This window comes from Cololabis saira, chromosome 8 (assembly GCF_033807715.1).
Source record: "Cololabis saira isolate AMF1-May2022 chromosome 8, fColSai1.1, whole genome shotgun sequence".
Taxonomy (NCBI): domain Eukaryota; kingdom Metazoa; phylum Chordata; class Actinopteri; order Beloniformes; family Belonidae; genus Cololabis; species Cololabis saira.
In genome coordinates, this window is record NC_084594.1 from 22303309 (window position 1) to 22314886 (window position 11578).

The window sequence follows — 11578 nt, forward strand, 5'->3', positions numbered from 1 at the left end:
AAAATATATTTTACATTTTCAAAAACCAGGCCGCTGGACAGTATCTGTCCATCTGTATAGAGGCCTTCCACACGTGCATTTTGATTTCTTACCTGTGTAATCTTTTGAGCAATTATGCCCTTGAACTCGATTTCTGCTGACTTACTCCCTTATCACAGTTTTGTGCTGGAGGCTGATAAGTGCATTAACCACATGCTTATCTGACAAAAGTGCTTCAACTTTATGATCCCTGTAATTCAGTTGTTCAAATCAATGGAAATGACTTTTTGGCCTAGTGTGACCTGTTTACCAGGTTAGCATGAGAAATGTTTTTGTCACATGAATCAAGGTGTGAAACCACTGAGGGAGGCATTGTTAGATCTGTGAAATCTGATGCCATAGATAACACAAATGGCTTCTTTCACTGAGGGACTTTAATATATTACATTTTGTTTTGCAGTGTTTAATGATAAATTCATTCAGAATGAGGTGCAATATTTCTTTTTATTTAACGTTTGGGTTTCAAATAGTTAATTGATACATTCTCCTCACAAGAAGCCCTGTGACCCAGTTGTGGTTTTAAACTCAAAACAGTGATGTTTTAAAGACCTTGTAGTCTGTAGCATAGCTATAGAGTCTTGTTCCATATTTTATGGTCAAAGTTTCAAGGAGAGATGGGATTAATAGTTTGATTGTGAAAATATTATGGATTTCTTGAGAGACAAGTAAAGATTTAATTTTGAACGCATCTTGTTTTTTCCTTTGAGTTAGTGATTTAACTTGTGAAATGAAGGTTTTGGTGATGATATTCTGAACCATTATTAACAATAGCAACAACAATTTTTTTTATCAGACATCAAACAGAAAATATAATTGTTGTTACTATTTCTGTGAAATTTGATAACATTTTAGTGTGTAACTTTATTTATAAGGATATAAAGCATTTTGTAATACTTACTGCAGCCACAAGAACCAATGGTACTTTCTTAAATAGCCTCATTCATACAGCTACTTGTTTCACTGCTTTAGTGTCTTTTTTCTGCCCTGTTGCGCTGCCTCAGGAGCTGAGTGCTGTGTGAATATGAAGTGCAGAAAGACATAAAGAAGATATGAGGATGGCTGCAAACACAGTGCAGAGGATAACATCAGTTAGTCATGGGATGGTGAGATATGACCAGAGGGGCTGTCTGACAGCACAGTTCAGTAAACAAGGCTTAATGAAAAAGTGGTGGGTGGGTTACGAGTGGGGTTAAACCACAGTGGCTGGTAAGAGAGAAACCAAATGGATGCTGAAGCTTGCTTAAGTTGCAGTAACATGCCAAACTCCTTCAGTGATGGGGAAACTGAAGCCCTACATAGCTGTGTGTGTCCTGGAGGTACAACCAGGTAGAAACTTCATTGTTTAGTTTGCTATTTTTACAGCTCTGTGTTTAATTCAGCACTGACTGAACAAAGCAATCAGTGAGCAGAGGCATTAGGGACTTGTTACTGATTGTAGACCGCAAAGCTGAGGAAAGGGGCAATCTTTAGATGCTTTTTTCACAACATACGCTGGGAATGGAATATTGAGCCTTCCTGGGTTCAGTGTGAAAGCACAGCTGGAGAGTGGAGGTGGAACAAAATTACTGGAAAAATGAATCAAAAGATCTACTTTGCCATTTTACTTCTGGTGATTAAAAATAATACTGAATAATATCTTTATCTACTCTGTGGTAATGCTGAATTCAATATATATATATATGTATATATATATATATATATATATATATATATATATATATATATATATATATATATATATGATAAATTATTTGATAAATGATAATATGTTGAATTCCTTGTTATGCTCTGACGTACAATGATTTAATTTCTTCCAAGGTTGAAATGGACCATAGACAAATCTCCCAAGGGAAACTAAATCTGAGTCCTGGGAACACACTGGGACATATTCAACCCAAGCCTCAGGAGAGAGAGCAATGGTCCAGTAAGATAGAGTTCATCTTGGCGGTGGCCGGACACATAGTTGGTCTGGGAAATGTTTGGAGGTTTCCATACCTTTGCTACAAGAATGGAGGAGGTAAAGCTCTGTTGTTGTTGGCTTTGTACAATATGATAACTTTATTTTGCTCTTTTATTCCCTTCTTATGTTCTTAATCCCTGTTTGTTTTATACTTTATCCTGCTCCGGTTTTTATTGTAAAGCACTTTGTGATTTTTATCTGTGATAAGTGCTATAGAAATAAAGTTGATTGATTGATGCTTTGTTCAGTTAATATTGTATGCACTTAAAAGTGAGGTAAGGACATAAAGATACTTAATAATCCAATTCAGTAGAAAAAAGATGGATCCCTTTTTGCAACAAGAGATGCACTTATGTCCTTGCACAAACGTGTTCGTGTATGTGCAGCCAAAAGCTTTTGAACAGGAAATATGTGGTAGATGAAGGCAAAAGGTTACATGCTCTAATGTGAATATGATTACAATGACATATCCCCAATCTGCAAATAATTGTTTACTGATCTCGGTTTAAATATTATAAACTGGAACTTTAATAGATCTCCTCACCTCTTACTTGGAATGATTGAGGCTGGGATGTGAGAAGAAAAAAGATTTCTTTGCAGAACATTTTTTAAATAATTACTAATATGTTTGTCATTCAGGAGCTTTCTTCATTCCCTACGTTTTGTTTTTGTTTACCTGTGGCATCCCTCTCTTCTTCCTGGAAACGTCTTTGGGACAGTTCACCAGTCAGGGTGGAATTACATGTTGGAGAAAAATCTGCCCTCTTTTTGAAGGTGGGTCATGAATCTTATAAAGAGTGGTAGTTTTGCCAGCTGTTTGCCTGTTATAATTGCTTGCTAGTAGGTCAATCCAGATAAAAGCACACTATCAGTACTATGCAAGGTCATCTGAACTTGTTTTTACTTTATTTACTTTATTTATTGCTTTTAAATCATTTGATCAGAAATGATTCCAGTTGGGATACTACATAACTAGCAGGGTTTGAAATATAACTCTGAATTCTATTTTGGGCAGTTTTTGATCTTTAAACTAAATTAGTTGGAATAGGATGTTTCTATAATAATGCGTAACCATGTTTTTACAGGCTTGGGATATGGAAGCCAAGTGGTTGTGTTGTACACAGGGGTTTATTACATCATCATACTGGCTTGGACTTTTCTCTACCTGTTTTCATCCTTCAAGACTGAGCTTCCATGGGTGAGCTGTAATAATACTTGGAATACAGGTAACAAGACTTCTATTGAGAAAATGTTTTACTTATGGTTTCCTTCTTAATCACAAAATCTCCCCCTCTTTTATGGTAGAATTTTGTTTTCAGCACAGCGATAATCAAACATCCCAGGACCTGTTTGGAAATGCTACATCTTCAGTTGTGGAATTTTGGGAGTAAGTCTCAGAAATGACACATTCATATCAGGGCTTCTGTTTGTCATATGATACTAACTTAACTTTGTTGCAGGAGGAGAATCTTGGGGCTGTCTGATGGAATTGATAAGATCGGAAATATTCGATGGGACCTGGCCCTCTGTCTTCTTCTTGCTTGGGTATTGTGCTATTTTTGTGTCTGGAACGGTGTGAAGACCACAGGAAAGGTAAATCTCAGGTCACATGTTAAATTGTTGTGCCTGACTCTACTTTTTCTTGGTTCTATGAAGTACTTAGTCATAAAAACTTGCACAAATTGTTGTCTTGTAGGTGGTGTACTTCACTGCCACATTTCCATATCTGATGTTGGCTGTGCTGCTCGTTCGGGGTCTTACTTTACCAGGAGCTAAAGAAGGCATTATGTTCTACCTCTACCCAGACCCATCACGCCTCACTGACCCAGAGGTATTATTACAAATTCAATAAAGTATGTTAAATCAGACTTTCACGAGTGCTGGAGGAAAAATTCATCCTCACCCTTACATATGAACAGAGAAAACCTACATCTGCTGCAAGATTAAATCACACAAATGTTTTTTTTTTAATTATTAAATTTTTAATTCAACATACATATATATGCAGACAGTTGTAAGAAGCAGACAAACAAATTTACCCAAGGGTGAGATTATGCTATGAAAATATAAAACCAAAAAAAAAAAATTCAGCTGTCATTGCTGTACCGGTAATTACCAGTCAGCTCTAGTTTTTTTTTTTTTGTACTTTCACACTGTGTATTTATGCTGGTTCAGCTACAATTCTTTTTTTTTTTCGGGGGTAGCGGGGTGGGGGTGGGGGTGGGGGGGTAGAAGAACTAAATACTTATTACTTATTATTACTTACTGAAGTTTAATTAAAAAAAGTACAGGCTTAGGAAAAAATAGAAAAAGTACAAAAAGTACAGGCTTAGAAAAAATTGGATTTTCTTTTTACTTTGTAACTTTTTTCATTATCTTGACTTGAAGTTCTCACCATAGCAGCAGAGAATTACAGGAACTGAGTCCAGTAAAAAAGTATCCATTGTGAGTGTTTCTGACAAAGGTAACCTTATAGATGAGCAATAATCTAACAAGTTTTTTTAACCACGCTATTATTCATTAAAAATGAAAACAGCATTGAAAGTCAAGGGCACAATACTTGATATTGTAAATCTATATCTGTTGGTGCAGATGGATCAGATTATAATTATAAAACAATTTCCAAACAATTCAGAGTTCAACATTCAGTTTGATTTGATATCACATCATTAATCCCTGAAGGCGAATTGCATTCAACATTCTTGGTTATTTAAAAAAAAAAAAGAAGTGCAGCCGTCTCACAGCAAGAAGGTCCTGGGTTCAATTCCCGCCGGGGTTGCTGTGGGTGCTGAAGTGCGTGTTAAGTTCCCCCATGACTTCAGCGCTCACACCCTGGGTGGGGTTGGCGAAAGGGCCTTTCTGTGGGGAGTTTGCATGTTCTCCCCGTGTTCCCTTGCGTAGCTAATGTGAGCTACCCTCACAAAAACATGCAACAGTCCTGGGCTATACATGCCCCATCTGACCAGCCAGGGCGCCGGGTGGGAGGGATCTGGCCGGAATAACGTGATCCTTCCACGCGCTACGGAGAAACCAGAGAAACCCCACATGTCTGGTGAAAAGAAGCAGCCTGCTCACTCCTCAAGTAAGGAGGATACTTGAGCCCAGTGTAGGGCCCTTCCGGGGTTGGTAGAGGATGGCAATGCCCAGGGCTGACTTAGGTAGGAGCACTGGGTGATAAAATGGGATAAAAAAAAAAAAATAATATTTAAAAAAAAAGATATTTTTCAAAATGGCAAAGCATCCAAAATAATAACCAGTCAGGAAAAGACATTTTTTTCAAATTTACCCAAGGGTGAGAATATGCTATTAAAATATAAAACCCCTACCCTAACCCCATAGAACTGAATGTGAAATTCAAAAAAGACCCGACTGAGCTTGTTGAAGCACAAAGGAAACGAAATGGGGCAATTTAGCTCAGAGGCTCCCCCTGTAGATGAGGAGGTTAAGTCACTGTTCCAATACTGTTCAAGGTCTACTGTTGTTTGGTCTCTCTCATGTTTTCGCCTACATCATGACTTTCTTGAGTGTCTTTGTTTACACTGTACAATTGGCAGTCTTATTAGATAAGGAAATCTCACGCTGTATGGCTTAGATCTGTTTATTATTGGGTAAGACATGAAGATCGGTGTGCTTAGACTCTAAGATGGAGCCCCCTAGTGTTGTAGGCTACGATCTGATACGGTGCGATGTAGGTTGCATCACTAGCAAGCGGAACAGTAAACAAACAAAAAGTGAAAATAAACTGCTCTGTTATAGCTTTTATGTGTGCAGAAAATGCTTCAAAAGAGAAACTGGCAAAATAGAGTCATGATTCGGTGGAAGAGACCAAGTTTGGATGTCAGTTTTGCAAAAAGAGACCGTGGTATACTCTGATGTGACTCAAGATGAAAATACAAATGTACATTAGCTTGTTATGTTAAGTGTTGATTTCTGTCACCACAACTCCATCAAATCTGATTCTTTTATCAGGGTTTCATAAAACTTTGTCTCTTTCATGTTACATAATTTTTTAGGGCGTTGCTCTGAGTCACGTTAATAGGTCATTGCAAGTTGCATTTTAATTTGGTAGTTAGTTGACAGCCACTGGGATACTTGTTGTTGCTTACATGGTTGTTCTTTTCATTTTGGCCCTACTTTTCTTAAAATCATCAAGGGACAACATTTAATTTATTTTTTTGTAAGTAAAGGCACAGTGAAAAATATATATGTTGTTATTCTGCAGATGCATTCTTCTAATAGTAAGATCCACAAGATTGTGAGACCCACCATGATCAGATGATATTGGAAATAATTTAAGCTTTTTTCCACTGATGACGTTGCAGCTAATATAAAACTAACTTGCACTGACCATTAACTCATTTAAACCCCTCAGGTATGGATGGATGCTGGCAGCCAAATCTTCTACTCCTATGGAGTTTGCACTGGGGTTCTGACTTCATTAGGAAGTTATAACAAGTACAGCAACAACTGCTATAGGTTTGTATTTCATGACTTTTACTACGCCCATAAATGACTTATGATAACTTATTTAAGTGTATATGATTTCTCCTGTTTGAATATCTCACCAACAGGGACTGTGTTTACCTGTGCCTGTTGAACAGTTTAACTAGCTTTGTTGCTGGTTTTGCTATCTTCTCTGTGCTTGGTTTCATGGCTAAGGAGCAAGGAGTGGATATATCAATGGTGGCTGAATCAGGTATTGAAGGTTTATGGTCCATTTTTAATAAAAAGCTGATGATGTGAATGACTAGAGTATGACTATTTTTCATGTCCTTTTACAGGTCCAGGCTTGGCATTTATTGCTTATCCTCGAGCTGTGGCTTTAATGCCACTTCCTCAGCTTTGGGCAATTTTCTTCTTCATCATGATCATCTTCTTAGGATTAGACAGTGAGGTAGGATTTAGATCAAGTCAAAAAACAACTTGGATTCTGATACTAAAATACAGCACTTTTGAAATCATGCATAATACTTTTTCACCACAGTTTGTATATCAGGAGGCCATGGTCACAACCATCTCCGACATGTATCCTTCCATCTTTCAAAACACCTGTTGCCGAAAACTTCTTCTTCTTGCAATCTGTGCTGGAGGTTTCTTAGCTGGCCTTGTGATGGTAACTGAGGTGAGTGGTCTGCGATTGTTATTAGTTAATCCTTCATTGACAGTGCAGTGGACAATAATATAATTTGTATTTTGACAGTTTTGGGTTTGAAATTATGAAGTTGAAATAATGAATTCACCTCTATTTGTGTAATTTTGATTGTTTCAAAAATGTAACATTGATCTGGGAACATTTGCAAGGCTCCATCTGAAGATTCCCTGAATAATAATAATCATAATATTGAACTAAATCATCGTCATCACGAAGCAGTTCGTTGCAACAATGCTAGGGGGTATGGAGATTCGGAAGGATCTCGGAAGTTCCTTGCAAATGCTGCATTGTAAACAAAAAAAAAGTCGAGTGAGAAGATGGTCTGTTTACCCTTTAAACAAGTCTAGGAGAAGGGCAAAGCGAAAAAAGTGAAAGGATGCAGTACAGCTGACCAATCCCAGCCCTTGCAGTCTGGCCCACCTCGAAGCATTGTCAAAACATTTTGAACGTGCACATCGGGTGATGCAGAGCTCTATGGGGGGTTCACGTTGACAGAGAGGCTCTGCTTCACGATGCCATCAATTCGATGGAGAAGCATAAACTATAAGAGCGGTGGAGAGTTATGCTGCTCTCCTTTTCATTGATCTAATTCTTCCTGTTCGTAGTGTTCATACATTGCAAAGATTGGCTGTGGTCTGTTTTTTTTCCTATTTTGTTTTTAAGTTCTCAGCAGGGAGTTTAAGCTGATGCACCATGAGGTCCTTAACTAGATTTTCAGGTCTGATTGGTTTCCTTCACAATCTGGTTATGAGCAGTGATAGAGGGAGAACTCCCACAGCATGAGGGGAGTGATGAAGGCCCAAGATGAACCACCTTGGGCCCTCTGAGCAAGACCCTTAGCCCTAATTGCTCCCCGTGTGTTTGTTCTCTCAGATGTAAGTCGCTTTGGATAAAAGCGTCTGCTAAATGACAGTATTATTAGGGCCCGAGCACTGACAGTGACATTTTTTTTTTCTCCTCGTTTTTTTTCCGAAGAAATGAGGGCCTTTTTGCCCCCCTAAACGTGCCCCAAATTTTGCACGCAAGCCAGGCCTGGCGATAAATTTGATATTTCATGGTTTGCATTAATGGGCGTGGCCTAATGGTTCAACAGCGCCCCCTAGAAAACTTTGTGCCTCAAGCCCCACAATACAGTTTGACATACAGTACATGCACGAAAATCGGTACACACCCGTATCATGTCGCAACTTAAAGGAGCTTGACGCAGGATTGAGGCAGGATTTATGAAAAAAATTCGTAAACGTTTTAAGTTTTCTAGTAATAATGTCAGATGAAGCGTTTCAAACCAAAAAGAATGAGCCCTCTATCGTATCTCTCCGTTGCCTTGAGCAGGCTGTGTGCTGCAAAATGTGCTGCAGTGCTGGGGCCGAGTTTCCCGCGCTGTCCTGCGGATGTGACGTCACATGACGCTGCATGCGCGTTCTCCCCGTTCTCCCGTGCCGGCTTCACTGTTGGCTGCAGTACCCCCAACGGCCGTCGTGGTGAAGGGTGGCGCTAGAGAGTCTCATTTCTTAAAAGGAGCCTCATGCTCCTTTAAAGAAAAGTCTCTCGGTGCCATGGCCGAAACCGAACAAGAAGTCGGCCATTTTGAATTAATCGTGTAATTTTGCCGCAATTTATGCCATTTCTTCGGCTGCTTCTTCGCCTGAACCGTAACGTGCACCCAGGTGTGTTATACATCAAAATGTGTGTCTCAATCCTGCGACGATGCGCATTACTTTTCTCAGTCAAAAGCGTTACCGTGGCGACGCTAGACCCCAAAAAGCGCGTCCCCCCTTCATCTGATTTGTCCATATTTGATAGTTCCTACTTTCTGCCATAACTTTTGAATGGTATGACATACAGAGTGGTGGTGTCATCGGACTCGGTTTGGAGTCCTTGAACATAATTGGTGCAAATTAGCCCCGCCCCTTCATCTGATTGGTCGATATCTGATAGTTCCTACTTTCTGCCATAACCTTTGAATGGTTTGATATGGAGAGTCGTGCCGGGTGTCATCCGCTAAATGTCCAGGCCTGAAGACATCTACATGCAAGTCATACAATCACTTCCACTGCAGCACACATGAACGTGCACAAGGGTGCGAGGGCCCGTTCATCGCTGCTTGCAGCTTTAATTATTATTATGTTTTCTTCAGCATTTACAGCAACGCATTTTTACCCATTTTGTCTTCATTGCATGAAACAGATGATAGAAAACACAAGATACATAATCTTAGGTCTATAGTATTTACTATAAAATAAATGTTAAAAAAAATACTAATGCAAAGGGCTGAAGTAATGGTTTCTGTTTCTGTGCATTTGCAGGGAGGCCTTTATATTTTCCAGTTATTTGATTACTATGCCTGCAGTGGGATGACACTTCTACTTTTTGCCATACTTCAGTCTGTCTGTATCGGATGGGTTTATGGTGAGTAGCAGTTTTTCCTTTTGTAAAGTCCTCTCGCACCCCAGTTTTTAAGGTCTTTTTGAAATTAGGTCACATTGCGCTAGCCATTGAAGGTAAAGTAATTAACACTACTGTACCTATTTTCTCCAGGTGCAGATCGTCACTATGATAATATACAGGATATGATTGGATATCGTCCCTGGCCATTTATGAAATACTGTTGGAAATACTTCACGCCAGCTATCTGCATTGTAAGTACATGGAATATAACCAACCTGCTCCCTGACCATCTGACAGCTGCCAGACTCTTTTGATCTGAAACTCAATAGTGTCTTCACAAGAAGGGATCAATCATTTTTGGGTGGAATGTATGAAAAAAGCCTGTCGTTTTTGTGAATAAACTTGGTGGGTTGTCATCTAATGCATAGCTGTGTTAGACACAAGGGTTTTTTTGTCTAGTTTAAAAAAACTAGTCACCATGTTGACAGCCATCCCAGCATCTAACAAGTACAGTTTCTGATTGCTTGAATATCTTACTTCAGTCTTTTTAACGTCAACACACTAAACCAAGCTTTGGTCGTGTAGATGATTTGTATTTTTGTCTTAAACTGTCAATATTTCTTACTAATCCTTTAATTTCTCTAATGGTAAGTGTGGATCATAACAAACAGATATTTCTGTATTGTCACCATTTAGATCATTTGGCATCTTTATGTGACTGATCTTTCTAGTGGACATTAGGGCCCAATATTCAGTCAAACTGATCTGGACATTTGCAGATGTAACACTCCTTATTGACATAAACCTTCAGGGGTTCAATCCATTTTTGAAAATTACTTGACACAAATCATGTCCGTTTGACTTCATGTCTTCTTCTTTACACTAATTGCTAGTATTTGTTTATTTTTCCATGTTTTTTCTTATAGTGCACATTTCTCTTCTCATTGGTTAAATATACTCCTCTTAAATTTAACAACACCTATGAATACCCATGGTGGGGATACGTCATTGGAGGATTCTTTACGCTCTCTTCAACATTAATGGTTCCACTGTGGATGCTGTATGCTGTGTGCGTCACTCCTGGAACACTAACACAGGTACATTTTTCCTATAGAAAAGCTTGTCTATTTCTTTTACCTGCTAGTACTCTTAAAGTGTAATTATTTTATCACACGTTAAACTATGTTTCTCTTTCACCTCACAGAGAATCAAACTCCTGTGCACACCGGCAAAGATCTTTCCTGCTTCAAAAGTGAAAATGAATATTGAAGCATTTCAGACTTTTACAGGCTTCTACACACTTCGAAATACAGAGAATCTGGATGAAAATGACGACATAACTCAGAGGACATCTATCATTTAAATGGGGAGAGAAAAAAGAGAGAAAAACAATCCAAACAGTGAACAATACAGAATCAACAGTTTTACTTGACAACCAAAACACTGCAATATACAAATATATATGTGCTCTCCATTTAAGTAAGATGCCTTGACCGTGAACAAATCGTGGCATTGACAGTGATGGATTGCATCAATCATGGCCTTTGGTTAAAGACTTGGTCCAGGACTACAGTGGACTACCACTAAAAATAAAGATCAGGTGAAAAGACATATCTGAAATATATAAAGATACTTCCAAACCTCAGTATTGTTCCAAGTCATCATCCAAAATTGCCCTAAATCATGTTGTTTTGCAAGTTCTGCAAAAAAAGAACAAACAAACAGAAAACAAAACAAAAGCAGAAATAAAAACAGGACCAAATATTTTTTGGGTCACTTTATTTTGAAAATATGATTTAGGCCATTATTTTAAGAATATGAAAAATAATCCCCAAGATTTAGTCTTTCTGCAAAAAATGACACATTTAAAAAATAAATAAATAAAATCTTGGTTAAAAGATGTGCTTTTTTTAAGTTACTACAGGTGATTAATTGTAATATTTTATGAGGCATCAAAACTCATTTTCAAGTATACATATTTTACAATATTAAGAACAAAAAGCATAAGATAAATGTAATGGTAACTTTTAAGAAAAAAT

General features: G+C 38.2%; 1 protein-coding gene across 1 annotated transcript; it reads left to right on the forward strand.

Annotated features, from left to right (window-relative positions):
* The first annotated feature begins 1859 nt into the window (after positions 1-1859).
* Positions 1860-11114, forward strand: slc6a22.2 (solute carrier family 6 member 22, tandem duplicate 2). The gene is made up of 14 exons (XM_061728521.1): positions 1860-2056; positions 2639-2773; positions 3085-3225; positions 3305-3386; positions 3460-3592; positions 3696-3830; positions 6372-6475; positions 6571-6695; positions 6781-6893; positions 6984-7121; positions 9458-9560; positions 9690-9790; positions 10466-10636; positions 10744-11114. Exons 1-14 carry the CDS (start codon positions 1864-1866, stop codon positions 10900-10902), a joined length of 1833 nt encoding a protein of 610 aa, XP_061584505.1. The 5' UTR covers positions 1860-1863; the 3' UTR covers positions 10903-11114.
* Positions 11115-11578: the final 464 nt, after the last annotated feature.